This window comes from Pogona vitticeps, chromosome 9, assembly GCF_051106095.1.
Source record: "Pogona vitticeps strain Pit_001003342236 chromosome 9, PviZW2.1, whole genome shotgun sequence".
Taxonomy (NCBI): domain Eukaryota; kingdom Metazoa; phylum Chordata; class Lepidosauria; order Squamata; family Agamidae; genus Pogona; species Pogona vitticeps.
Window position 1 is genome coordinate 1522783 of NC_135791.1, and position 26851 is coordinate 1549633.

The 26851-nt window shown below is 50.3% G+C and overlaps 1 protein-coding gene across 2 annotated transcripts; it reads left to right on the forward strand.

Annotated features, from left to right (window-relative positions):
* Positions 1–648: 648 nt before the first annotated feature.
* On the forward strand, positions 649–25765 carry FNDC5 (fibronectin type III domain containing 5). Of its 2 annotated transcripts, none has more exons than XM_020800545.3 (6): positions 649–888; positions 15858–15973; positions 16596–16794; positions 17908–18000; positions 23222–23355; positions 24253–25765. In XM_020800545.3, the coding sequence occupies exons 1-6, from the start codon at positions 789–791 to the stop codon at positions 24292–24294; spliced, it is 684 nt and encodes a 227-aa protein (XP_020656204.3). In that variant the 5' UTR covers positions 649–788; the 3' UTR covers positions 24295–25765. The 2 variants fall into 2 exon arrangements, with proteins under 2 accessions (XP_020656204.3, XP_020656205.3); XM_020800546.3 differs by having other exon boundaries at positions 23834–24567.
* The last annotated feature ends 1086 nt before the right edge of the window (positions 25766–26851 follow it).

The following is a 26851-nucleotide window of genomic DNA, read 5'->3' on the forward strand; positions in this document are numbered from 1 at the left end:
CCGCCCATTGAGGTGAACGAGGGAAGGGAGGGGGGAGAGCAGGAGGAGGGGCGGGTGAAGAGTCGCCCCCCCGCCCTCCCAGTCTCCAGGAAGCGAGCAGGCTCCGGGCGCACCGGGCTCCATGCCGGCGGAGGGCAGTGTGACACCGGAGGCCGGCCAGGTTGGCTGGGAGGGACGCCGAGGCTCGGCTCTTGTTGTGGGGGCGAGTCGGGGGAGGAGGATTCGCACGTTCCTCCCGCCCGCTCTTCGCTGGATGGAGCGCCAGGGCTGAACCGGGAGCGCGGCGGCCGGCGCCTCTGCCTCTGCCTCGTCCTCGTCCTCCTCCTGCTGCCCAGACGGAGCGGCTCCTCCTCCGCCGCCGCCGCCTCCCGCCGGAGCAGCCGGGGCTGGCCGTCGCCCTGCGCCGCCTGGGCTGCCCGGGAAACTTTCTCCGGGCCCAGGGATCGCCTCCGGACCGGACCGGGCCGGGCCGCCCTCCGGACCGAGCGCCCGAGCGGAGGGAGAGGAGAGGCGAGAGCCGCCGCCCCGGGCGGGAGACGCCGGCCAGAGAGAGACCCGGGCGGCCGCGGCGGAGCTGTCCGCGGTGCTGAAATGGGCGCCCGGGCGCCGGCCAGGGGAAGGGGCAGCGAGGCGGCCGGCTCCCCTTGATCGGCGCCTGGGGAGGACGGGAAGGGTCCCTCCTCGTCCCCGGGCCTGCCTCCCTCCTCCTTCGCCCCGTCCCTCTCGCCTTCCCCATGGTGGATCGGGACCTCTGGGGCTGAGCCGAGCCCTTCCGATGTGGAGGCAGGATGGACCCCCGGGGGAGGATGCTGGAGCCGCTGGTTCTCTACTTCAATGCAGCCCTCCTGGTTTATTTCCACGGTGCCGGCTTGACTCTGGCGGACGCAGGTAAGGGAAAGCGGGGACGACCGGCCCAGATTGCTGGGGGGGGGGAGGGGTGTTAGGGTTAGGGGCTGATGGCAGAGGCCACGGCTAAGCCCCCTGTTACTCTCTCAGGGCGCCAGCGCATCTCTCGAACTTCCCAGACCTGTTGTGTACTTGTGCGAGGTTGGAGCGAGGCCCTGAGAAATGGCTTTTCCCAGTGCCCCCTGCACCCATGTTCAGGGGGCTCAGCACCAGGGGTGAGAAAATGCCTGGTGAGCCTGTGGAACTCCATGCTACATGGCCGTGGGAAGGTGGATAGCCTTGCCAAGTGTACTCTCAAGAGAAATTTTGTTTCCCTCGGCCCAGAAAGGTTGAGAAAATCTGGGCAGGGCCATTGGGTCTATTCATGCCTTTTGGCTGGGATTGGGGCCGGGGATGAATTCAAAAGGAGGTCTGCTTTATCCCTGCAAGAGCTGACCTTCAGCCTCATTTTATTCTCACCTTATTGTGCCTGACAAAAAGGAGAGTGAAGGCAAGCCAAGTGGTTTCCGTTTTTAAAAAAGAATCAATTCAAATGATTCAGGGAGAAGATCAGAAGAGGACAAGCCAGCGTCTGGTATGACACTCTTAGAGACCAAAGGGTTAACCAGACGGGCCTACGTCTGGCCGAACGAACGGTGGCTCTCCTCCTTTGGAAGGACCCCAAGGGCCAGGCATGAGATTCCTAAAATGTCAGGAAAGATAAGGAAGTTCATGCCCCAGAACTGCTGTTTTTTAAGAGTTTAAAAACCACCTTAGGTAAGGCAATGAGAGTACCTTGTCCAAGGCACACAAAGAATCAGCATACAGTGCCCAAAAGGATGACCGGCACCACCAAAGGGTTCTCTGGTAGGCCAACCCAGAGGCAAAAGAGCTAAGCTGGAGGTGGGGGCAGGAGGGTGGCTGGGGCAGGAAATCCCCCGTGTAAAGCTAGCATGAGACGGCAAGTCTTGTGAAAACAGCACCATCTGAGGGGGGGGGGATGTTGAAGGCCTTCTCTGATGGGACTCCAGCTGAAAGGCCAACATCAGAGCTTGGGGGGGGGCATAGGTCATGAGGCTTGAAGGAAGGAAGGAAGGAAGGAAGGAAGGAAGGAAGGAAGGAAGGAAGGAAGGAAGGAAGGAAGGAAGGAAGGAAGGAAGGAAGGAAGGAAGGAAGGAAGGAAGGAAGGAAGGAAGGAAGGAAGGAAGGAGTTGATGATGAAGAGAAGGAAGGAAGGAAGGAAGGAAGGAAGGAAGGAAGGAAGGAAGGAAGGAAGGAAGGAAGGAAGGAAGGAAGGAAGGAAGGAAGGAAGGAAGGAAGGAAGGAAGGAAGGAAGGAGTTGATGATGAAGAGAAGGAAGGAAGGAAGGAAGGAAGGAAGGAAGGAAGGAAGGAAGGAAGGAAGGAAGGAAGGAAGGAAGGAAGGAAGGAAGGAAGGAGTTGATGATGAAGAGAAGGAAGGAAGGAAGGAAGGAAGGAAGGAAGGAAGGAAGGAAGGAAGGAAGGAAGGAAGGAAGGAAGGAAGGAAGGAAGGAAGGAAGGAAGGAAGGAAGGAAGGAAGGAAGGAAGGAAGGAAGGAAGGAAGGAAGGAAGGAAGGAAGGAGTTGTTGATGGATGGATGGATGGATGGACGGACAGGGGACAGTAGTTCCTTGAATTCTGAGGAAGGCCAGGTGGGATATAAATGTGACAAACAAGGAAATAAATAGTTACGGCAGCTGTTGTTTCCTTGTCGATTGGACCCACAAGGTCAGGTCTGCTGCTGACCCCGAGGGAAGGGCAGAGGTGCACAGCCTGAGCCAAAGGGCTTTTGGCCACAAGGAGGGAAAGGCGGCGGCTGCTCCCAAAAGGAGTAAACGGGGCTTTGCCAAACTGGAAGTGTTTGGCCCCCGCGATGGCTGTTTCCGAAATGAAACAAAAACAAAGGGGAAAAAACAAGCCCAAACAGAACAGATGACAAGAACAAAACTTAGAGCAGCCCACAAGGCGTTGGGAAGGGAAAGGCACGGATCCCTTTGAGCCCCACGAAAGGCTATAAAACAGAAGGTACAGCCTCTGCCACGGCCGCCGCGTGTTTTCCCAAAGCCTGAGCATGTAAAACGGTCTCCTCTTGGGAGCAATCACAAGGCCTCAGCTGCTGCTGCTGCACTCGCCATGCCTTTCCGGCCAGGAGGAGGGTGCCAGAGCCAGGAGTCACCAAGACCGGTCTTAAACCCAGCCTCCCAAGTGGTGGTGGTGGGGAATTCAGAGAAGGTCCCCCTGCTGGGTGGGCCGGAGGGGGGGGGGAGAGAGATACCTGGTTGTTGTGTCTGAGGTGGCCCCTGGGGCAGAAAGTCAAAAACTAGCCTCCATAATCCAGCTTGCAAAAGGGTTGTCTTATGAAGACACACCTGCACAAGCACAGCAGCTTTGGATCATGTAAACTCATGGCAATCCTCAAGTGGCAACGGGGGGGGGCGCAAAAGCTGTAGCGCAGTCATCTTTAGCTGATGGCCCGGCAGCCAACTCTGGCTCCTGGGGAATGTTATCCAAACCCAAATATTCCTCAGGATGTTTCTCCTCCCTCCCTCCCTCCCTCCGTCCCTCCCTCCCTCTCTCTCTCTTATTCAGAATAAAATAAACTTCCTAGAGTTGTGTGATCAATAAGGATATTTCCCCAGGGCCCTCTCTCACACGTAGCAAGCACCGGGCACTCTCTGACGGCTGGCAGTGTTGTTCTAGAGAGCTTGACTGTTTGGCGGAATGGATCCCTTTGGGGGGGGGCAGGGAAATGCTCTCTGAGCAGGCGGTGTGGTCACGATCCGATAAGATGCCGATGCAAGTCCAACCGAGATGCATCAGCGGATGATGCGAAGGGCCGGAGGCAAGTCACACCGTCCACGACAGGAGGATGGCTGGCATTCAGGGCCGATGGACCCAAATCAGAAGGATGGTAGGGTGGAGCCGTCAAGGTCTTGCAAGGCACAGAGGTCCGTGTGGCTACTCTTAAGGCAGCTTTCTCAGTGTCAAGAGGTGGTCTAAGACGGTACTTTGAACAAAAGCTCTCCAGGATTCGAATGGATCCCCCCACTCCTTGCATCTGGCCAGCTGCACTTCCCCTTACCATGGTCAGAATGGTGTTGTGAAGAGCAAGCACCCACCAACCCAGCCACCCACGCACATTTCCCCCAGTCCCTGATGGGGTCGATGGCAGCTGCGTTGGCCAAGAAGCACCAGCCACTCCCTAGGGAGACCTCGTCACCCACCTGGATATTTCAAGCCCAGCTGCAAGATGGCCCCCCAGGGTTTTAGGCTCAAAGGATGCTCATCAAAGAAGGCCCTCGCAAGGGTTGATGTTCAGGTGGGACTCATGTTGATTAGAAGGACAATTGGAAACTGATTCTAAATTTTACTCAATGAGATTTGGTATCAAGTCAGATTGTCTTCATAGCAGGTGGAATCTTGGCAGGAAAATTTTGTCTTCTGGAAACCTCAGTCCTTTGTGGTGTCAGGCACGTTGCTAGTCCTCATGGAAACAATCGGGGGTGGGAAATGTTTGCAAGTAGTCAGACAAAATAGGGAATGGACATCATCTAATTTTATAAGATGCCGTCTCTTTTTTGGTGTGTGTGTTCATGTGTGTGTAACACACAAAGGTCATTGGTGCACACCCCCCTAAGGTTCTGACTGGGGGAATCAATCTCTGAACCTTCTGAAACAATCTCTAGAGCTCCAGACCATATGGAAACTGTACCCTTGTGTCATGGATGCCTCTTTTTTTCATGAATTAAGGTTAAGGGAAAAGGCTCTCTGCACATGCTCCCTTGCACCTGCTTTGTTGTTGCTCCAGACATGTCAAATTCTGGGCCAAGAAAGCCCTGTTTCAGAGTTAACAAGTCCTGGTTTTAGCAAGTGATGCCTGAATTTGATTTGGACGCCGTTCTAAAGACTTTGTCTTCTCAGCGAAGACGTGTGGGGGAGCGTCCTGCAGATTCGCTCAGCACAAAAGGAGCGTCGCTTTTAAGAAGGATCAATTCACACAACCCCAAAGCAACACCGACTGCCAGCAAGTCTTGTCTGGCTGAATTAATTGGGTGACACACTCTTCCCCTCCGTGCTAGACTCTTTCTCCCCCCCCCCCACTGTGTGTTGCTTCTTGCTGATTGTGCTGAGACACACGTAGCCAACCATCAAAGATGTCTTTGGAGTTGACACAGCTGTCCTTGGTTCTGTGAAGGAACATGGGGCTCCCGGAGTCACCATGTCAGGAGACACCAAGGGAGATTTATGGAGGCGTCCTTGAAACAGGCAGGGAGCATGCACGGAGGGAGGGGCAGGAATCTCTTCTCAATCTGTACTCCATCATCCCAGAAAGCAGGAAATATAGCATTGGGCTCAAGCGACAGGAATCCAGATTTTGGCTCAATATCAGGAAAAACTTCCTAACTGTCAGAGCAGTATGACAACCGGACACTCCAATGCTGGAGACCTTCAAGAGAAAATGGGACCACTCTCTGACTGATCTGCTTTGCTTTGTATTCCTGCCTTGAGCAGGAGGTTGGGCTTGATGGCCTTCGAGGCCCCCTTACAACTCAATTATTCAATTCTATGATTCTATGAATACTAACAGCTACCCCCATCCTCATCCCCCTCTCCTTCTTCCTCTCCTTCTCTTCCTCTCACTTTATCTCAATTCCCCTTAACATCAGGCAGCTGCAACTGGACAAATAAATAGAATGAAAGAAAGGGTTCAAAATATCTGTCACTTTTCTTTTCTGCTCTTTCCTCCATCCTCTGAAATGGGTGTGCAAGTCTTCTGCCAAAACAAACAAACACACCTGCTCACTTTGATTGTGCCCCTTTCGAGTTCAGAAGGGGTTGCCTACAATCAGCACAAGACAGTTCAAATTCTGAGGCAGGATTTCAGCAAGCACTGCCTGCCTGCACTAGTGGACATGTGGAAAATCCCGCCAATAATCTCTCCTGCACAGGTGACATTGGAACAACCCCCCCTCCTTTTTCAAGACCACCCCAAATTCACCACCTCTGCTGCTGCAAACAGACAGCAATATAAGGCACCAATGCCAAGGAACCTCCATAAGAAAGGAAAAGTAAACCATCTCTGAGTCCTTTCCATCTAGAAAGCCCCGGAAAGAGTGCTGCGTGAAATTCTCTACCTCTCTAAGCAGAGCCCTAAAGCCACAGTTTACATTGTTTAGGACCCAGGGCTTGAATCGTATGAAATCCCAATAAGACGAAAAAGACTCCCAGGCATGTGTGAAATGTTTGGGTGTACAGACAAAAACATCCAGATGAGAAAAGGATATGGGGGGGAGGGGGGTCACACATGGCCTTCCTTTTTGATGAGAAAGCTGACTTTCTTCATCTGCTGCTTTCCAGAGGTGTTGAAATACAATGCTCATCATCCCCAGCCATAATAAGGAAATACTTCTCAATGGTGGACAACCCAGATCAATGGCTGTGCTGTATCTTCAGCCAAATTTGTTTGCAGATCCGACTCTGTTCTATATATACTGATGTACTTTAGGTGTTTTTTTTGGGGGGGGAGGGAAGCCGGTAAAAGCAACAAGCATAGGCAGCTCACAATCACAGCAGCCACCCCTAAATTTTGGAGGTAACTCCCCTCTCTCTTGAAGCCCAAGATTCCTAGGGATAGGCATGATGGGGTGCATAACATGATGCATGGCGGGTAGAAATGGGTTCATTCAATGGAAAAGAGTAAAAGGAGAGAGAGAACAGAGAGAAGGGCATGCTTCGTCCCACAGCGGAACGATGGTCTTCCCTGCCACAAGAGGCAGGGACAGCTACCATCCTGGACAGCTTTAAAATGGGATGAGAAAAATTTGCAGACAGTGGGAGGATCTGTGGCTACAACCCTAATGGCAGGCTAGCAGATTTAGCCTTGCCATTATCCTCCAGCACAAACACAGAGGCACCCAGAACAAGAGAGGAGTTTTGCGGCTGCCTATCGGGGAACATGGGTAAAAAGGTGTGGTTGGACTTGTGTCCTCCTGGTGAAACTGGCTGGTCATTGTGCGAACAGCATGCTGGCCTAGAGGGGCCTTTTATCCCATCCCGAGGGTCACGGGCTTCAGGAAGCCTGGTGGCAATTAGTTTGTGCCACATCGTTTCTGAAGGGAAATGTGCATGTGTGAATGGCAGCCCTTGTGAGACAGCCATGCCAATTCACCACACACACAACCACAAGTCCTTCCCAACTGGGTTTAGCTGCCGTCATCCGTTATCATGTTGTAATCAATCATCAAAGATAATCTGCTCTCGTTGCTTCCTGCAGCCACCAGACAACAGGAACAGATAGAACGAGCCTGCCAGCCTTTGGCTGTCTTTTCCACCCCATGTGGTCCTTATGCCATCATTCCTGTCCTGTCGCTGCTGCCAAAATTTGGCCAGGGACAGATTGCTGCCTGCTGGACTTGACAGGTGAGGGATGTTTCACACTCCCCGCCCGGCACATGTAGGCGGGAAGGAGACACCCCTGCAAAACTGAGCTGCTTGTTAGCCATTTTTTCCACTTAAGAGATACTTCTGTGCATCAGGCTGCGCACATAAATCGTTACCCAGCATGGTTAGTTCGGTTCTGCAATACCACCTCCCTCCCACTGAGCTGCATTTCAACGCTCGGAAAACTTCAAGGTTTATGCCTCAAAAACTAAGATCCTAGCCCTCAGCACCGCAGAGGGTGGAATCAGGAACCAAAGGGTGGCAAATGCCAATTTTAATGTCAGAAGTGGAAGAGAATGCCTCGATGTTTCCTCTTTGCAGAACCTTGTGTTCACCTGCGACCTCAAAATTAGTTCAGCAGCCTCGGTGGCTCCTTTAAAGTTCAGACTGCAACCTGGAGCGCATTCATTCATTAATTTTATTTTTATTTATTTATTGGATTTCTATCCTGCCCATCTAGACCAAAGGTCTACTTTGGGTGGTTTACAAGTTTAAAACCAATAAACATATATTATAGAGCCAAGATGGTGAAAGTATAAGAAATTAAGATACGTCAGGAGGGAAAGCCTTCCCAAATAGCCAGGTTTTAAGTTTATTCCTGAAAACACCCAGAGAGGGAGCCAGGCGGATCTCCATGGGCAAGTCGTTCCAAAGGCGAGGAGCCACTGCCGAGAAGGCCCGGTTCCTCGTTTTTTCCTTCCGGACCTCCCTCGGCGTTAGGCCCCTCAGCCGCCCAGTCTGGCTGGAACGAGTGACTCTGGCAGAACTAGGTGGGAGAAGGCGCTCTGCCAGATATTGAGGTCCTAAACCATTTATATTGCGGGTGCACCCACCCCTGTGAAATCAGAAAACCCAATCAGTGTTCACAGCTGCCTCTTGTTCCTCGCTGAGAGGTGCCGAGGTTTGAATGAGGCCTGGAGTTATTTGTGCTCATATGAGAGGTTATGGGAAGGCATGTTGATGGCAGAATGCAGTATGTCTTTAATATAAAATCAACTGTTCATTGTTGCTTTAATAAGCCTACTAGGCTGGTCAGCCACCTGCCTAGGACGATGCAAGCGCATCATGTTCGCAGGTCCTGCATGGGGCAGAAAGGGGATGGAATGAGGTTACATGCCGGAACTTTGCAACTCTTTGAGCATACCGTTTATACAGAAAACAGCATCCAGCTTTCCTCGGTGTGCATTCATGTGGAATTTCCATTCTGTCAGCTCCCTTCCAACTGGCACATCAAGTCCTGGTTTTATGGCCCAGATTCCAGACATTTGTTGCTGACGGCACCTACAGCCAAGTTAGCCCAGCTGCTGTTCAGTTGAAGTTACCCACAAATACAGAAGAACGCCCTGTGCGCTAATGGTTTCCAGCACCACCTGGCTCGTGATAGTCTACGGACGGATTTGTTCTCTTTTACCTGGCACTCACACATACATATTTCGGTGAATTGCACGGCTAATTCAGGTCATTTTATGGGCTTGATGTCTAGCCTCAGGACAAAAAGAAAAGAAAACAGCTGAAATGAGTTGGGGACTGGAGGAGCAGGCAGAGAAGGACAAGAATGGTAATTTGGTGAATTGGCTCCATGGGGTAAGGTGATGAAGCTGTGGGTAGGAGACAAAACCACATCAGCAGCCTTCCCCACTATGCTTTGCAACCTGAAATGTCTCTTGCTGTCTGCTCAGGCCAATTGCTACAATAATCTTTAAACCCCTGGCAGAGCATGGAGGTTTGATCGAGTTCTGTAATAACTCCCAGCTCAAGGCTTTTGTGGTCATCACTGGCTTACTCCCTTGAGCAGCGACTGCTCGGCTGCCCGTTCCAGGGAGGTTAATGAACAAGGGAAGTGAACTGTGCAGAATCTTTTTAAAATGGAGCAGGAAGGCTGCGGAGCCACCAAATAGCAAATGGGACCCCAGGCGCGTGGAGGAGATATTTTTTAAAAAGCAGACAATGAAATCAACTTAAGTCCATGCTTCCGGAAGGCAGGAGATGTGAGCTTTTTGCAAAAGCAGTGGAGAAGAAGATTTGTCTACAGAGTAGAGACATTCTTTGTTTCTAATGCCGTGATTCCATGCACAGAGATATGATTTGGTGCAGGGGAGGGACTGTCTTGTCCTCTCCCAAAATGCTTGAGGTGGCCTTGAAACAAAGACTAAAACCCAGGAGGCATCCAGAGGGGACAACGTTGTACTAATGGATGACTTCTTTAGGCCCTTGTTCCTATCGGCTGGGGTAGGATTTCTAGATAATTAAACAATGCTTCCCTGGTAGAGCTAAGCGTATGAGAGTAGACTTTGGTCTAGATGGGCGGGGAATGAATGAATGAATGAATGAATGAATGAATGAATGAATGAATGAATGAATGAATAAACAAATAAACAAATAATCATCTGGAAAGGGAACTGCTCTTTATGGTACCCTAAGCGATACTGTTCAGGATCTCATGTGAGATGCAACTGCTGTTGCGTCAGACAAGATCCAACCAAGTGTCTGGAAAAAGGAGAAAATGAAAGGAGAGAATCACTCCACAATGCACAAAGCAAATTTGCAAATAGGAAAAGAGGTTTATTGAAGACAGTATGAATCTTGCAAGATGTAGAGTTTGGGGGCATTGACCCAGATCAAAGCATCTCAAAGAATAAGGAGAGGGATACGTGCGCTTTATAGGGTTTAACTCACAGCAAGAAATCGCACACAGTGCTTTGCCAGCAGAAAGGCCTCTGAGGCACATGAACCGTTTGACCTACAGATGTGTCTAATGTTGCTGCTTACAAGGCACCTTGGCCTTGACACATTTTCCATCACCTCTTGGACAGTGGTGATCCGGCAATATTGTTACTCTGGCGACATTGCCGGATAAATAAGCAGCCAGCTTGTTTATCCGGCAATATTGTTCCTTCCATTTGTGGATCTTTATTATATATTCGGCTTCAGACTCTGAGGCTGGATTTTCCCCACGTCCTTGCAAAAGCCTTTTAATGTAAACTATGGTTCTTATCTGCTGTGGTGTCAAAAGAGGTTTTTTTCCTTTCCAAAGCGTCTGAAGGCAACCGTTCTAAAATATTGGCTTCAGGTTTTATGCTCTGAAGCTAGTGGTGAGAAATAAAAGAAATATGTATATGGGATATGTGTTGAAATGAAAAGGGGATCAATATGTTTTTATTACATAGCTGTGGTTGAACCGCTTGGAAACTGTGGCCAGGTTGGAGTGCTGTCTGATGTCAATCCGAAGTGGAAAAGTTCTAGAGAACGTAGCCATGTGTAAGGAAAGGAGACTTTTCTGAAGAGAGGAAAAAAGGTGGAACAAAGGGTCTTTAGTGAAATCTTCCCCAAGTGGTTGGGAATTATTCAAGCTTGTGTTTTGTCTGCTTGAGGTCACTCTGAGAAATTGCCAGTGGTGATTTGAACCCAGGTCTCCTCCTCCACAGAATTTCATCTAGCATGCATGTTGCATGTCAGGAAATACAAATGTTACAAGAATGTGATGGAAGCTGTTAGAGAGGGGTTGGAAAAGGGCGTTTAAGATGTATTGGAATATTAAGGAAGGACAAGGAGATTGCAGGGAAGCTAAATCCATCCTCGTTGCCTGTTTTCCCTGCAGAAGATGGGCAGGCATCCATGTCCAAGGGGAGATTTCCAGGTGAGGAGCATGGAGAGATGGCCAGGAGTGGAGACGAGAGGAGGCTTAGATCTTTCCAGTAGATCACAAACAGAGCAATCATCACCATGTCCAGATGGTATCCATCTGAGAGTAAAGCCACTCTGTTCCATTCTACTTGGGTCAGATATCACTTGTGTCCAGGGCTTTTCAGGTTCGATTGGATATTGACCAGGGAAGGTATCTGTCCAGAGGACGACAACCAGGGTGGTCAAGGCATGAATATCAAGAGAGGGGTGTTGGAATCCTAAATTCATTTTTTATCATCACAGGCACTGAGAGTTCCACTGTGGTGTAAGAGCACGCACCGTGTGCATGAAGGACCTTAGCCTACCTCTACCCAGTGTTGCCTTCCCCTCAGGAAAGACTCCTAAGGATGGTCTTGGGAGAAGATTCTGGAAGCAAAGCCCTTGGAGAAATGGCGGTTGGACTGAGTGCCTTGAGCTCCGCAAAGCTTGAGAAGCAACGGAAGAGCCACCTTAAGATAATTGTGGGGCAGCCCCCACAGCACACCCAAGTCAGCTTGTTTGCTTCTGTGCCAGCCGTTAAGCTCCAACAGCAAACGGTTCCCAAATCAAGGAAGGGCACATGACTAAACATTAGGAAGACCCGGCAGAGGTTTCGAGAACAGAGGTTCTCCCTGAGGGTAGCCCTCTTCGGCAGCCGCGTGGACCGGGGGGCATCTCTCCAGCCCTACCCCTTGTATGATTTTTCTTCCTCCCTTCCATCTGAAAGGGGTGGGAACTTGATGTCCCACTCTGAAGCCAACCACTGTGAAAAACTAACTCTGTGGGTGGGACTTTGGGGGCAGGCCCCCGCTGGTTGCTGGGCGTTGTTTGCCTTCTGGCTGCCCCTGTGCCCGCTCACCCTCCTCTCCTGCATCCCCTGGCTGTGGGCTGCTTCTTTTTCCTTACCCAGGGTGCCTCTTGGTTCCTTTCAGAACCGTTTCCTTTGGCCTTTCGAGAGCAAAACACTGGCCTGTCGGGAGGCCTTTGTGCTCTCAAAATGGCAGGTGTTCATGGCGGTTCAGCCTACATTCCTAAATACCATTTCCCCACACCCCCTGCCCCGACATGACTCAAGACCCACATGGAGGAGGCAGGCCTGAGCTTTTTGTGTTCTTTGGGGAAGGGGGTTCAGCCCTTTGCTTTACAAACTCCACAATGTCGGCAAGCAATTACGCTCGGTGGGAGAGACGCCCTGAGGGTGTGCACAGAGAAGCCGGATGAATAGCAGAGTGAGGAGGGCAGGAGATGTTCGCTTCTACACCTCCACTTTTAAGGAAGGGGGAAAAAAGGACCCCCACAGCCCAAGAAGGAGGAAGGAAAATGAGAAACAGGGAAGGGGGTTAAGGAGTGGAGAATGAGCAACATTCAGGAAACTGAGGTGCATTCAGCAGCCGGTCATGTTCCGAACGCCTCTCACTTTGGCTGAAAAGGTCACAGAGCAGGAAAGAGGGGGAAAGGCAACCAACACAGCATCTTGACATTCAAGGCTGGTTCAAAGCCAAAGATCATGCTCCTTGTACTCTCCATTGAGCTCAGGAATTCTCGGAAGTGGGCGAAGCCGACTCTTCTCCGAATCCTACCTCAGAGGGCCTAAAAGAACACAGTGAACATCCCGTGAAGGGAAGGGGCTGAAACTCTGAGTTCAGCTGGTCCAAAGAACCTTTGTCCTGGAATTAGGTGGTCTTCTCCTGACTGCAAAGCCAGCACCTCTTTCTTCTTAAACAGCTTCATCCTGGAGAGATTTGGGTTTAGTGGCGCCATCAAGGTAGGGCTCCGGGACCAACCCCCGGGGTTGAAAACACCGCCATCGGTGAAGTTGTTGAACCAGGAGAACAGCACAGCATTGCCAGTTTACCACATTTTGATGGGAGTGGAGGGATCTTACCATCCAAGAGAGAGAGAGAGAAGGCACAAATTTCCTGAGTCCGGGTGGGCAGGGAAACAGGGAGGCAAGCAACTTTTGGCAGGAGCATCGAGCAGTTCAAGGTCAATCTCGGAATGGTTCTTGCTCAGCTAGCAGTCAGACGAAGAGAATCCAAAGTCAGAGTCCAGGAAACAGAAACCATGGGTTGGGACAAACAAGTCCTATGGAATAGGTGGCCAGCCAAGCCAGGGGCATCCACGGTCCATCTCCGATAGCAGTCCAGGGTCAGCAGATGCCAGCGGAACGAAGGAGGACAGGAGTCCAGGAATGCAAATGGATAAGATGGCCCCATCCCAGAAGACTTGTCTTCACCACCTTCTCCAGCCTTGGGCAGACATTTCTGCACAGGCTCACGCAGTGTCCACTCAACTGCAGCAGGTCAAAGGATGGAATCCTGCCCATGAGAAGTCATTTACTCCCAAGGAGTCCATGGCTGCAGCTGAGCCCTACCACGTGGCACCACCTTTCTGCCTTGCCTCTTTTGGCCTCTTTTTGGCCAATTATGAAGGGTGGCTGATGATTCGAAGCTACTTTTCCAAAGCTGCATTTGAACTCACAACCTTAGAAAATTTGTGACTATCCTCCCAGGATAAGTGAGGACTGAGCCAGGAATCCCGAGCAGATCTGGTGATCTTATACCCAAACGTTGCCTGCCCACCCTGCCTCTGCTGTTCCGCCTTCTACGACTCTTGTAGACACGAGGCCCGCCTGTGAAGAAGAAGCGGACGTGTCCACAAAAGCTCACATGAAAATACAGCAACGGGTCTTTAAGGCGTCACAACATTTTTGTCTTCTTTCTTTCTTTTCAATGCTTTTGTTTTGCTTTTGCCTGGCATGAGCGAAGCAAGGGAGGACAAGCGCTTGGAACGCCCAACCTGTGGCATTTAGAAGCTGCCTGTTGCATGGATACCTTTATGTGCAAAATCAAAGCCAGCATTTAGGCTCCTTGTTGTAATAGTAGACACAGACCCAGTAATAAATTAAAGCACCGTTTCCTTATAGGTCAGCAGAAAAATCAGATCATAAAAAAGGGAAATGCAGGCCATAGGCTTGAAAGCCTGTGTCCTGATGGGTAGGGGTGGACCCAGTAAGGCAGGGTGCCTCTCCTCCCAAATGTTCCGGTGTGCCTCACCCCAGCCACAAAACGCCCTGTGGGCTATTGGATATCAAAGCTCTGGATTTCAGAGAGAGAGAGAAGCGCTATCTATTGGCAGGGACGTTATTACACAAACCTTACACCTCTGCAATTCTCCACTTCGTATTAAAAAGCTTTAGGTGTCTCTTGGCCTTTTGCTGAAAGGCTCAGCAGCTTTTCCATTTCCTTGAGGCGTTGAGGATCTGTCCTGGAGAACAGGAACAAATTGGCCTGCAAAAGCCGTCCCTGGGTGCAGCCCGGAGACCATTTCCACTGGACTCCATGCTGTTCTCAAGCAGGGCTGAGGGAATTCTAAGCCGCTTGTTGGCGGTGGAGCTTTTTTTGACTCTCTGCTCAAGAGCAGGGCGAGCAGAGATGAGAGTTCTGCTCCCGCAGGGGACCCGCTATTCTCCAGGCACCAAGGGCCAATTCCTGCCCATGATGTAAATAAACAGCACACATGCACAAACGCATGCACGCATGCACACACACCCCTCGACGGATCTGCTTTGAGGCTGGGGCTTTGCAGAACCTTCCTAGAAATAATCTGGAATAGTGGGCGAGGGGAGATCAAAATGGCAAGAGAGAATTTACATTTTGGAGCATTAAAATAAAAACAAACCCACCACCAAAAACTGAGCTTCACATGTATACGAATAGGGTTGGAAGGTAAGCTGCAGGAAACAACTTAAGGACAATTGTCTGGTGCTTGGCTGGCAGATGTAAAATAGGAAAAATTCCATATTGAGCTTAATTAGACAAGAGGTCAAAACCAAAACTGACCTTAAAAGCCAAATACGAACGGAGAGTGGCATCTTGAAGGCTAATATCTTTATTTCAGAGTGAATATAAGTTTGGAAAAGTGGATTATAATCAACAAGGGTTCATACTGAAATGCATTAGTAAAAATGCAACCATCTTTTTAACATTGTTCTTGCTGAAACAGACTAGCACAGCTCCAGAAACCATTGCCTTTATAGAATACATATTGATGGTTAATTTAAGGTTGTTTTACCCTGCCTTTCTCCTTAAAAGGACTCATGATAGTTATGGGTGATGGAGGACAGGGAGAAGGGGAGGACAGGGTGGTGAGTGAAAGAGAGTGAAAGAGAGAGAAAGAGAGTCAGAGGAGACTGGGGCCGTGTGTCAGAGAAAGCAGGGGGGGAAATGGGTATTGATGATCTTAAATGAACATCATTGCCAACTCCTGCCCACTGTTGCTTTTGATCCTTCCCATGGCCAGAGAGCATGTCAGCCTCTGTCACTTTACTGGGGGGGGGGGGATTCACCTGCACCCTCCTATGTTTTTGCACCCTCCTTACTTTTTAGTGCATCTCCTCCTCTCTAAATTAAGGAGTCTGGAGGTAGTCTACCTTGTTTTAAAGTATGCCCTCGCCTTCTGGAGTGTAAATCTGCTTTAGAACAAGGCACACCTCTGATATTCGTTGATTTTAAGCAGAAACATGTGGACCAGCGTGTGTTTTTCTCTGCTGAATTTTGGAAGTGGCAGGCAGCAGTACGAGGTAGGGACGTGCCCCTGTGAGTGTGGGGAAAGAGCCCCCAGGCCCATAACAGTTGTCTGTCCTGCCTTCTAGGGAATATAGCAGCTACTAGACTCCACAGATGAGCAGCCGGAGGGTGGACTGACCTTCACAACGGACAGCTCGGCGCCTTCTTGTGACCTTAGACCTCACCAGTTTGAGTTGTGCATGCGGTGATGCTTCCTGTGTTAAACCTCTTCTCTCTCTCTTTCTCTCTCTCTGCCCTGGGCCCTCTTTCTGTCTGACAGACAGCCCCTCTGCTCCGGTCAACGTCTCTGTCAAGCTCTTGAATGCCAACTCAGCCATCGTGACCTGGGACGTCCTGGAAGAGGAAGTGGTCATCGGATTTGCCATCTCCCAGCAGGTAGAATGGAGTTTTCCTCCTGAAGCTCAGCTCTGAATCTTGTGCCTCAAGATGCTGAATGTTGTACCTCACTACCCAGCCAGGTGGTGCCAAGGGCAGGGTTGGCTGGTGACTCCTATTCCAGAGGTGCTGTGATTCCACTCTGGGTGTTACTTTGCAATTTATAAGAGTTAGCCAAGCAGCTGAACTTATTTTGGGAATAGATTCCAGCACCTTGTTCAGCTCCTGCAAGGACTAAAGCATGGCATGGATTCAGAGTGCCTCCAAATTGGGAGTCGCAGCCACCGCTGGTGAAGGGGGAGACGAGCCCCTTTTCTCAAACCTAGTCTGAGTAACTGTGTGAAGAAATCTTGCTAAAATGACTAGTCCTCATTGGGACAATAAGTCTCCAAACAACACATGGAGGAGATTATTACAGAATCCATCAATGCCTTGCATCTGGCATGAGAACTGATGAATGAATGCAGGTGATATGAAATGTCCTGAGCTCCTTGGGCTCTTAAATAGAGGGCTTCCCCTTCCCATGTCCCTACACCCTACCGGGACAAGCCCCAGATGAGAGAATCCCATGGTTCGATTCCCTTGCACAGAGTGTTCTCCATCCCCTTCTCTCTCTCTGCAGAAGAAAGACGTCCGGATGCTGCGCTTCATCCAGGAGGTCAACACGACCACCCGCTCGTGCTCCCTGTGGGACCTGGAGGAGGACACTGAGTACATCGTCCATGTGCAGTCCATCAGCATCCAAGGCCAGAGTCCGGCCAGCGAGCCCTTCCTCTTCAAGACCCCCAGAGAAGCCGAGAAGCTGGCTTCCAAAAACAAAGGCAAGGAAAACGGAGCAAGGGTTTGGGGTAGATCAGCTCGTCTCCACCTTGGGTAACCAGGTATTCTTGGACTGCACTTCCCAGAAGCCTCCACCACGAGCTGGGATGGCCAGGATTTCTCAGAGTTGCTGTCCAAGAACACCTGGGGGACCCAAGGTTGGGAACCACTGGTCTATATCTATGTCGATGTCTATCTAGGAATCCAGCACATCTGGATTGGTTCCAACCTGAGAAAGAACTTTGGGTCACCCAGATGTTGTTGGGCTACAACTCCCAGGAATCCCGGCTAGCACAGCTCGCGGTGAAGACTTGTAGGAATTGCAGTCCAAGAACATCTGGGGCCAGTCTGAGGACCCCTGATCTAGAGGGCAGTGAGGTTGCACTTGTTCCGGCCCCCCTCCATTGGCAAAGGGACCCAACGGAGCCACGATGGTCGCTTTCAACAGCCCTTGGGGGGGCCACATGTTCTCTTCCAGAGAGGGCTGTGCTTTGCTTGAAGGGACCCTCTTTCTAAAGCACTGTTCCACCCAAGAAGGAGTGAGATCAGGGACCAGGATGTTGCCCATCATCCACAGGCAGCAGCAGCAGGCACCAGGGCCACAAACGGAGCAGCAGCCACCCTGATCCCCAGTCACAGTTCTCTCCGTGCTAGAAAGAGATGTTGGCCTTAATCGATGCGATTTTATGCAACCCGGTCTCCTCTTTTGTGGCGATCTGTGTCCCTTTTGGGAGTGACACATGTTGGTGGCTCCCTCGAATGTCAAGATTGGCACAAGGAAATCATAATTTTTCCCCCTTCCTGCCTTTTTCCAAACTGGGGGTGCTGTAGGATCTTTAAAATGCTAAAAAGGGGAAGAGGGGTTCAGGATGATGGCGGGAGGGGACAGAGGGCTCTGAGCCCAAAGCCAGACTGGACGAGAGTCGGGCTGCACACTTTAGAAGCAATGGGAAAAAGCACTCTGAGGAATCTAGGTTGCTCTGAACGCTTCCGAGGTGCACGGTCTCTTTGGATAGGAACTCTTTGCTTGGTCTAGGCATCGCCAGGTCACAGAAGCCTGCGAGGGTTTGGCCGGAAAGGAAGCTAATGCCCATCATCGCTCTCTTCCCGTACAGATGAGGTCACCATGAAAGAGATGGCAGAGAAAAACCAGCAGCTGCGAGCCGGAGAAGTCCTCATCATTGTCGTCGTCTTGTTCATGTGGGCAGGTTCGTAGGTGTTCCAGCATGCCAGGAGAAGGAAAGGTGGCATCACATTGTTTTTCAGGCGGAGAATTGTGTGCAGACAGCCATCCCAAAGATCTAGAGAGAGAGATGCAGGTGTGGTCCTTCACCCTTAGGGTGTCTGAGATTTGTTGGTCTTCGGACCCTCCTCCTCTCTCTTGGCTCACGAGAAACTGGAGCCAAGTGTGCAAAGGGACCCAGTGTGCAGAAGGGCCAGTCTTTGGGTGCTTTCATAGCTCAGGGAGTCAAAGCATCCGGCTCCGGAGCCAGAGGTTGGGAGTTGAATTCCCCACTGTGCCCCCCTAGGAGAAGAGCCAGCCTATGTACCCTTGGGCAAGCGGCAGAGTCTAGTAGCAACTCCAGAAGGGAGTGGGTAACCATTTCTGAGCAAGCCCCTACCTAGGAAACCCTGGAAAGGGTAGTTTGTCAGAATTGAGCTGGCTGGATAGCACAGTGGTTTAAATATCTGGTTGCCGAGCCTGACTTTGGGAGTTCAATTCCCCCACTGTGATACAAGGAAGAAGAGCCAGCCTGGGTAGCCTTGGGGCTGCACCATCCCAGGGAAGGGAATGATAAACCCCTTTGGAGTATTCTTTATTCAGAAAGGGAAAGGGCTGCCATAAATCAGAAGTGGATGGCACGTGATGATTATTATTACGATTAAGTGAAAATTGACCTGATGGCACAGAATTATTATTTTCATGAGAAATTCCGGGCATGTCATGAGCATGTCGGCGCAAGACCGGCGTGCCTGCGAATAACTCCTCTACTCTGAAGAGCTGCTGTATCGCCAAGGTTTTGTGGATGCCGTCCTTCTACAGGAGCACATGAAAGAGAAAGTGTGGGGGGCTGTTTACTGCAGACATGGGCTCCTGGGGTTCAAACAGGTTTTTCCCTGTTTATGGCAGGCAGGATTGCCTCGTGCAAGTCTCAGAAGCTTGAGGGGAGGGGGCTGGTGGGTCAGTGGGATGACGGCCCCCTGCCCGCCTCCCCAGCCAGCCCACTCCGACCTGCCTCCTTACCAAAGATGTTCTCATCTTCTATTGCTGCCTGCGGGTGGGTCTCTCTCTCTCTCTCTCTCTCTCTCTCTCTCTCTCTCTCTCTCTTTCTCTCTCCCCCTCCCTCCCTCTTTCTCTGAGTGATGAAACAGCCTCAGAAATATATGCACCCATCATCTTCTGAATTGTTCCAAATGCCTACTGCCATCATTTTCCCACCAGGTGCCTGCAAATCACCCAGCAGACACGAATCCTCCAAAGTGCCGTAGCTAAAACTGAGAAAACAAAGCTCACAAATCGAACCGTAAATGGCTCTTCCTGCTTTTTTGCAGGCCTTTCCCGTCTCTCTCTGTATTTAGCTTTGACGGGGGCCCATGTCCAACCTTCTGCTAAAATAATGAAACTTTGAGATAAAGAAGCGGCTGGAGGCATTGCAGGTTAAAAGGAGAGGGTGGTAGGTAGCATAAGTCTCCCTCAGTTTCTTGAACAAAAACCTCCCCTGTCTGCACGTGTCCGTTTTTCTACAAGCGAAATGGCTGGCTTCACAATGTGGGTGTGATCAGAGAGTTAAGGGAAAGGGAAAGGCAAGCAGAGCCGCCGCCCGCGCCCCCCCCCCCCGCTGACCCCTAGCAGTTGGAGACCTATCCAAGATCCCCAGTTAGGCAATACCTTTGCCAGGGTGAACTATACGGGCATGAAATAAGCAAATTTTTGAGCTATGCAGAGCTCTTACAGAACCAGCTGCATGGAGCGTTCTTTGGAGTTTGAAAGCTTGCCTATTTTGTGCCCTAAAGTTCTTGGTTTTTTTTTTTCAAATTTGCTTTAAGGGACAATGTTTCCCCCGTTCATGGAAATGTAAGGCTTCAACATCCGTGGTGAGAGAGCTTCAGGGGCAGACCCACCTGGCGGCTTCTGCACCCGCACGGCCAGCCAGGTGTGACCCGCCAAGTATCGGTTAAGGGGAAAAACACAGCTTTCTCTTGTTCGCTCTCATTGGTTCTCAGCCTCCACTGCATTCGGCAGCTGCTTGTGCTCCTTCTACCACATGAAACATTGATGGAAGCAGAAGACGACTCCCAGGGTGGTTTGCTGTTGATTTCACAAGATGCAGGGAGGGGGGGAGGAACAGGAAGCACAGGGAGGGGGGGAGCAAGGGAGGGAGGCAGGCAGGCCATTTCAGGTAAAATCTGGGTCTCCTGGCACGTTCACGCTTCCCACCTTTCTCTGGAAAAATGTTTTCAATTTTTTATGCACCAATCTCTCCATTGAGGGACTTTCTGGTGCACCTTTAATAGTGTGGGAGATGCTAACGAAAGTAACGAGCCATGTAGTGGAGATGAAATGAGAGCTGCTTAATTTTGCCAGGTGCTAAATAGCCAATCCAGCTGAGACCGTCTCCGGAGACAGATGTATGCGTTCCAATATTGCAAATTAAACAGCTTTGACTTGAATCAACCCTCTCTCTGCCCAGGAAGATATGAGACACTTCAGGCTTCTGCTTCTTCACCTCCCAGCTCCCACCTGCGCTCCAGCACCGGAGGCGTTCAAGAGAAAAACTGGACCCCCATCTGCCCGGTCTGCTTTGACTTGGATTCCTGCCTCGACCAAGGGGGTGGGACTCGAGGGTCTTACTGGACCCTTCCAACTCCCATTATTCTACGATTCTATGTTTGGGTTAGGGCTTCTCATCCATAATTCCAGCTCCTTTCTTGGCCAGATTCCCCCCCCCCCCCGGACTTCCATTATGTGAACAAAGCTAGTACAGAGAGCTCAGAAGGAGACCCTCCTATGAACAAAGAAGGGGTGCTTTTTTTTCTAGGGTGGGGGTATTAACTATACTTGAAGGTGACATCTGGATTAGGACACCAACCCAAAAACCACTCCATTATAAAGATCTGTGAAATGTATTAAAGATTAGCTAATGTCCTGAGCATGGGGGGTGGGGGTACGATCCTCCCCACCCAGTTCAACGGCCCATTTATCCTATTCTCAAAGGCTTTCATGGCCGGGATCCGATGGTTGTTGTAGGTTTTTTCGGGCTGTTTTGGCCAAAACTAGAACCTCCTCTGTCTTCTCCTAACTCGCCAGCCACAGGTTGACAGGGTCTTGGCAATTCTGAGTTTGCATGCAGCATTTCTGAGCAATGATGTGGCACTTCCTCCAAACTATATGCTTTTTCAGCCAAGATATTCCTCTTATTTCTGCATCTTTGAGTGTAACTTGAATGAATAGCTGTAATAAGCTGCTTGAGGGGGGGGTTTCTCCCTAGGCGACCAAAGCATTCCATCTCTCTGTGTGTAAGGCACGATGTGATTTCTATTGTCATCATTGCATATTATATTCTGGATTGCAAAGAAGCTGCTCCAGGCCATCACATGTTTCAAATAAGGAGAGGGAACTGAACGGTGAAGCATGTGCATGGGAACAAAAGAGGAAAGCCGCTGACCACGATGGCTGCATGAAAGTGGCAAGCTAAAAAAAGTAATATTTACCATCTCTGTTCACAGGTCCATGTCGGCAGTCTCAAAAAATGTATTCCTCTAAGACAGAACCCCGGCCAGAGGCTGCTTGGTTGCAAACCTCAGCTGTCACTTTGTATTTGCAACAGTCCAGGGAGACCAGACCTGTGGAGGGCTCTCAGGGAGAGCGGTGGTCTTTCTCCTGGTGGCTAGGCTTGATTCCGAGACAAAGGAATTTTCCACTCTCTTGCTCCTTCCCGTCATCCTTGCGTGTGTGCATCCCTGGGCAGGCAATTCCTACTAAGCAAGCACCTGCTTTTGTCTCCAAAGTCAACCCAGATCTCCCTCTGGGCTCTTGATCACAAGGTCATCATCCATAGCCCTCGGTTGGCCCTAACGCAGGATGGCTTTTCTTAAGTAACCCTTAAGCGCCTTCCGCCCCCCTGCTCCTTACCGTCGTTCCTCTCTGCTGGTGGCAAATTGGCTCATAGAGTTGGCCACTATTATCATAAGATGTCAGATATCTCAAGACAAGGAGGTCCCGGAAGGCACATCCGGTCCATCCATCCTGGTAGATCCTCCGTTACTTACCTATTCCACTGGATTGTTCAAAACCAGCCTTTGAAGAGGAGCTTTGATGGGGTATCTTGGAAGCGCTAACTTTTCCCTAACTTCACAAGTTGGAACTGTTTTCCTCGACAGATTTGCCATGGATAGAGCATCCCGTCCTTATTTTAAAATAGCTGCCAGGATATCTTGTGGCAATGAGGTCCTGAGTCTGGTGATTTGCTGGGCATGAAGTATTTCATCAGAGTTTGACCATGAGCACACACGCCCTCATCCGTCATTTTATTTTGGAAACAGAAAACAAAGAGGGTGGGGTATTATACAGATGTGCACTCATCACAAATGTAGTACGATGCCTGCCACCCTCCCGCCTCCCCCCCAAAAAAATAGCAACCGTGCTTGGAGGAGCTTCTATCGCCCAGAGCAGACCTTTGGTCTAGATGGGCCAGGTAGAAATCTAATAAAATGAATAAAAACAAATAAATTCTGTCCTAAATCTTAGTAGTGGAAAGGGGACTATGTACAAGCAAAAGGGATAGTAAGGAGGAGGAGGAGATTATTTATTTATTCGGCTTTTACCCCGCTGATCTAGATTCAAATGAATCTACTCTAATCTACTCAGATAATGTACTGATCCTATTGTTGCTGCCTCGCCGTTCTTGTTTTGCATCATTAAGTGGCTTCGAATTATGGCAGCTTCACAGTCTTAGAACTTCCAAAAGGTCTGTCTTTAACCACCCTGCTCAAGTCTTGCAAACTATATATTGGGCTATGTTTTCTTTTGTTGAGTCATGCATCCAGTTGCAGGGGATCGGTTTCTATTAGGAGTGCCGCACACAGACAGAGATCCCGGTTGACTTTCTTGGGCCCCAACTCCCAGCTGCTAGGCTGGCCAGGGAGTGCTGGAGGTGGCTGTCCAAGAACGGACCATTTCCAAGGTCTGGGATGAGGTCAGAGTCTTGCCCTCCCTTGCTAGGAAGCTGTGCTTCTGTCCTGCAGAACGTGGCACCATGGAGTGTGTAGAGTCAGCCATCGGAGAAAATGCCCTTTAGGTAAGGGGGCTCCCGCATTTCTCTTACCTGTGGTTGGCGATGGGGCCAACCAATGCTCCCTGGGACGTATGGCTGCCCATCCCGGCCATGTGACCAGTGATGCTTTTTTTTTCTATGCCCCCCCTTCCAGGCGTGATCGCCCTCTTCTGCCGGCAGTACGACATCATCAAGGACAACGAGCCCAATAACAATAAGGAGAAAGCCAAGAACACCTCTGAAAACAGCACCCCGGAACATCAGAGCGGGGGGCTTCTGCGTAGCAAGGTGAGGAGGGCTAGGGAGATGGGGAGGGGGTGGGAACTGAGGCCATGGGACTGCTCCTGAGGTAGCCATTGGCTTGACTGAAGCAGAAAGCCCATGCTGTGTAACCTAAGGAAGCTTGTGGCACGGTGGTTAAACCGCAGTCCTGCTGGGAAGCCTCTGCTCACCACCTGCCTTCAGTCCCCCGATAGGTAGCTGGTTTGAGGTTGGCTCAGCCTTCCAGCCTTCCAAGGTTGGTGAAATGAATACCCAAATTATGGGGGGTACAATGTGTAGCCTGTGCAATTAGCTTGTAAACTGCCCAGGGAGTGCTTTGGGGCAGAATATAAACAGTACATTTTGCTTTGCTTTGCAAAGAATAAGGGAGACTGGGGTTCATAAGAAACCTGAGACAGCAGGCAGCACAAGGAAACCTTCTTGAATTAGCCGTGGGTATGCAGGGAACCCCCTCATCCCCCCCTTTCCTTCCTTCCATCTGCAGCTCTGAGCCTGCCTTGAACAGATTCAGCTGCTCAAAATCCGCTTCGAGGCCACCGATTTGGGGGACGCTCCCATCCTTGCATGCAACACCCCCTTGCCAAACTTTGGGCAACCTGCTTTATGAGCCGCAGATGCCTGCGGTGGAAGGAATTCCTCCTGGACCGGCTCCTGTTCCTTCAGGGGCAGAAGTCAGCTTAAGACACACAGCCACAGCTCCCTATATTGGAATGCCTCAGTGAAATGAAGGACAGAGATTACTGGAAGTGGGCACAGTGTGAGTCCGGTGACCCTCTGGGAACATCACAAACAGCAGTGCCAAAGAGAGGGGTCATCCGGAAGCCCCTCTTCCCGATCACCCATTTTCCCTTGGCCTCCCTCCTCTTCCCCTCTTACTACTCTCACTCCTTCTTCCTCTTCCAGTTTCCAAAAAACAAGCCCTCAGTGAATATAATCGAAGCATGACAGTCTGATGGATGGACCGCCCGGTCTCCCCCTCCAAGGTTTGGCAGCTGGGGAGGTAAAATATAATGGAAAGCTCATCTCTGCTCAGCCAGAGACGTCAAGCTCTCTCTCTCTCTCTTGGGACTCTTCATCTTCGCTTTGGGAAAAGAAAGACCCAAGGGGAAGGACCCCCCAGCCGACCCTTGCCAAGAAGGGCAGGAGGAAATCCCCACCATATATTGAAACAGCATGGCGGGGACAAAGCGTTTCCACAAGGGCAGAGGGCCAGTCTTGAATCCCTGAAGGATCCTGCGCACCCAGCGAATGAGGAGCGACTCAATGAGGTCCACCCTGATCGGCCATCTTGTCTCGCCCCACAACATTCGTCGCTTGGGAAACGTCTCGTGTGCCGTGGCTGATTTGCTTCCTTCTGGTCACAGAAGTAAGGGACAGGCGCCCGGATTCTGGGTACCCTTGCCTCCTTCTCTTCAGGGCAAGGCCTGCCGACAGACACCCCTTCCCTTGGACCCCCCCCCAAAAAAAACCAAGCGCCTCGGCCACAAATCCCGTCCAGAACATCTCGCCCCCCTCGGTGCTGCTCAGCACAAAGCCACTGCTTGCGGGCGTCCGAGGCGGTTGGGTTTCCTTCTTTCAAAAACAGAAGCACATGGAGATTTTTTTCCACCTGGGTTCTCAGAAGGCCACTAGCTGTTGATTATAGCTTATTTTGAGCTGTTGTGTGGGTTTTGTTTACTTGTTTTTCTTCGTTTGGGGTTTTCTTGGGTTTTTTTGTTTTTACTCTTGGCGTGTTGTACGTTGTTTCTCCTACCAGATGATTAACAGAGAATGCAAAAAAAAAAAAAAGACATAAGAAAGGAAAGGGAAAGGGAACTCCTTCAGAAGAGAAAAGAAGAAGGAAAAAACCCAGCTCTACAGAATAACAAGGAACGAAAGCACATGTAGTTTTCCAGAAGGATCACTACAAACCTGTTATCTGTTTTGTACCACTTTCCTTGTCATGGTGTCTCCCCCAAAAATCCTGGGAAATGAGATGCTGAAACTTACAGAAACATCAGAATTGCTCAGCCGGGCCAGACCAAGATGGGTCCGTTCCAGGCTTCTCCCAATCTGGTGCTTTCCAGATGCGCTCGACTTCTGTCCCTCCCTAACAGCCCCTGCTGACTAGGGATAATGGGCACTGTAGTCCTACATCCCTCAGGAGCGCCAGGTTGAGAGATGCTCACCCACCTAGTCTTGTTTCCAACCTGGGGGGTGCCCCCTAAAATCTCACGAGCCCGTCTTGTCCATCCCCAGCATCTCATCCCGAGAGGAAAACAGCCTCTGAACGCAGAGGTTTCATCACGTAATTATCTCCGATAGCCCCAGATGAGGATTTCTTAAGCCATTTTGAAGGTTGTACAGGTTGGTTGTGGGTTATCATCACACTTTGTAGCACTAACACCCTAAGTGAATTACTCGTTTTTACAAAGAAGCACTTTCTCTTGTCTTTCATAAACTCACTGCTGGTTTTACTGGATTACTCTGGTGCCACCGCACACGTCCGTTCCGGAACGATTTGAAAAAGGGTTCTCTGTTTAAGGTACTAAACTCTATTCTATAATTCCCTCCTCTTCCCAGAGGGCCCTGGTATTGAGGAAAGGAAAAGGAAACGGACCTGCAGAGGTAACCCACGCCCGGTGGGCCTGCCCCCCCCTTGCTGCACAATCTCTGCCCACAATTTCCCCTTTCTTCTTCCGCGTGCCCAACAGTTGCACCCTGATCCTACAAAAGCAGTGCCAGAGTATACACACGTATGGACACACACACCCAGGTTAAGTTTCCCTGGGTTTTGCTCCTTGCAAAGTCAGGCATCTTTACACAGAAGCACCTTGCCGAAGGGCACTCCGGGCGGTTCGCAACCTATATATGTATAAATAACATGATTAAAATACAATTTAACAGGGCAGAAAATAGAAAGAATATAATGCAAATGAACAGTACAGTCAAAACATAAAAATGCATCTGCATAAAAAGACTTAGGACATTTAAAACATTTCAAAAGGCGGACTCGATCAAGTAGGCTGGCTAAGCTCAGTTGAATCCACAGGTATAGCGTTTTGGAATGCCTGCCTAAATAACCAGGGTTTAGGGGGCTTTTTAAAAACCACCAGCAATGGGCCCAAACAAATTGCAGGAGGAAGTTTATTCTACATTCGAGGAGCAGCCACCAAAGAAGGCCTGTTTTCTCATCTTTTCCCTCCGGGCTTCTCTCAGGGTTAGCATCCTCAGCTGACCTGCTAAGAAGCAACACCTCCAGAGTGGAATTTCCCCCAAATAAAGCTTGCATCTGTGCAAGCAAACCAAATGCTTGTAACCTCCTTTTCCAGGGAGACTGTTTTGCGGTGGGGAGGTTGTTAAACTGTGGGCTTCATCCTTGCTCTGTGGCACTGCTTTAAAGTTTATTCACAGATTTTATTTTTAATCCTTAAACTTTCCTTCCACAAAAGCAAAATGTGGGGAGAATCTATTTAGTTCATTTATTTGTATTCCACATTAACTTTTTCTCCCCAAAAGTAGC

What these genes read in the sequence shown, in the direction of transcription:
- FNDC5 (XM_020800545.3), top strand. Translation starts at nt 789, where the DNA reads ATGGACCCCCGGGGGAGGATGCTGGAGCCGCTGGTTCTCTACTTCAAT. An exon ending in CTTGACTCTGGCGGACGCAG is followed by an intron (nt 889 to 15,857) that starts GTAAGGGAAAGC and finishes TCTGTCTGACAG; the next exon opens with ACAGCCCCTCTGCTCCGGTC. An exon ending in CGTCTTGTTCATGTGGGCAG is followed by an intron (nt 18,001 to 23,221) that starts GTTCGTAGGTGT and finishes CCCCCCTTCCAG; the next exon opens with GCGTGATCGCCCTCTTCTGC.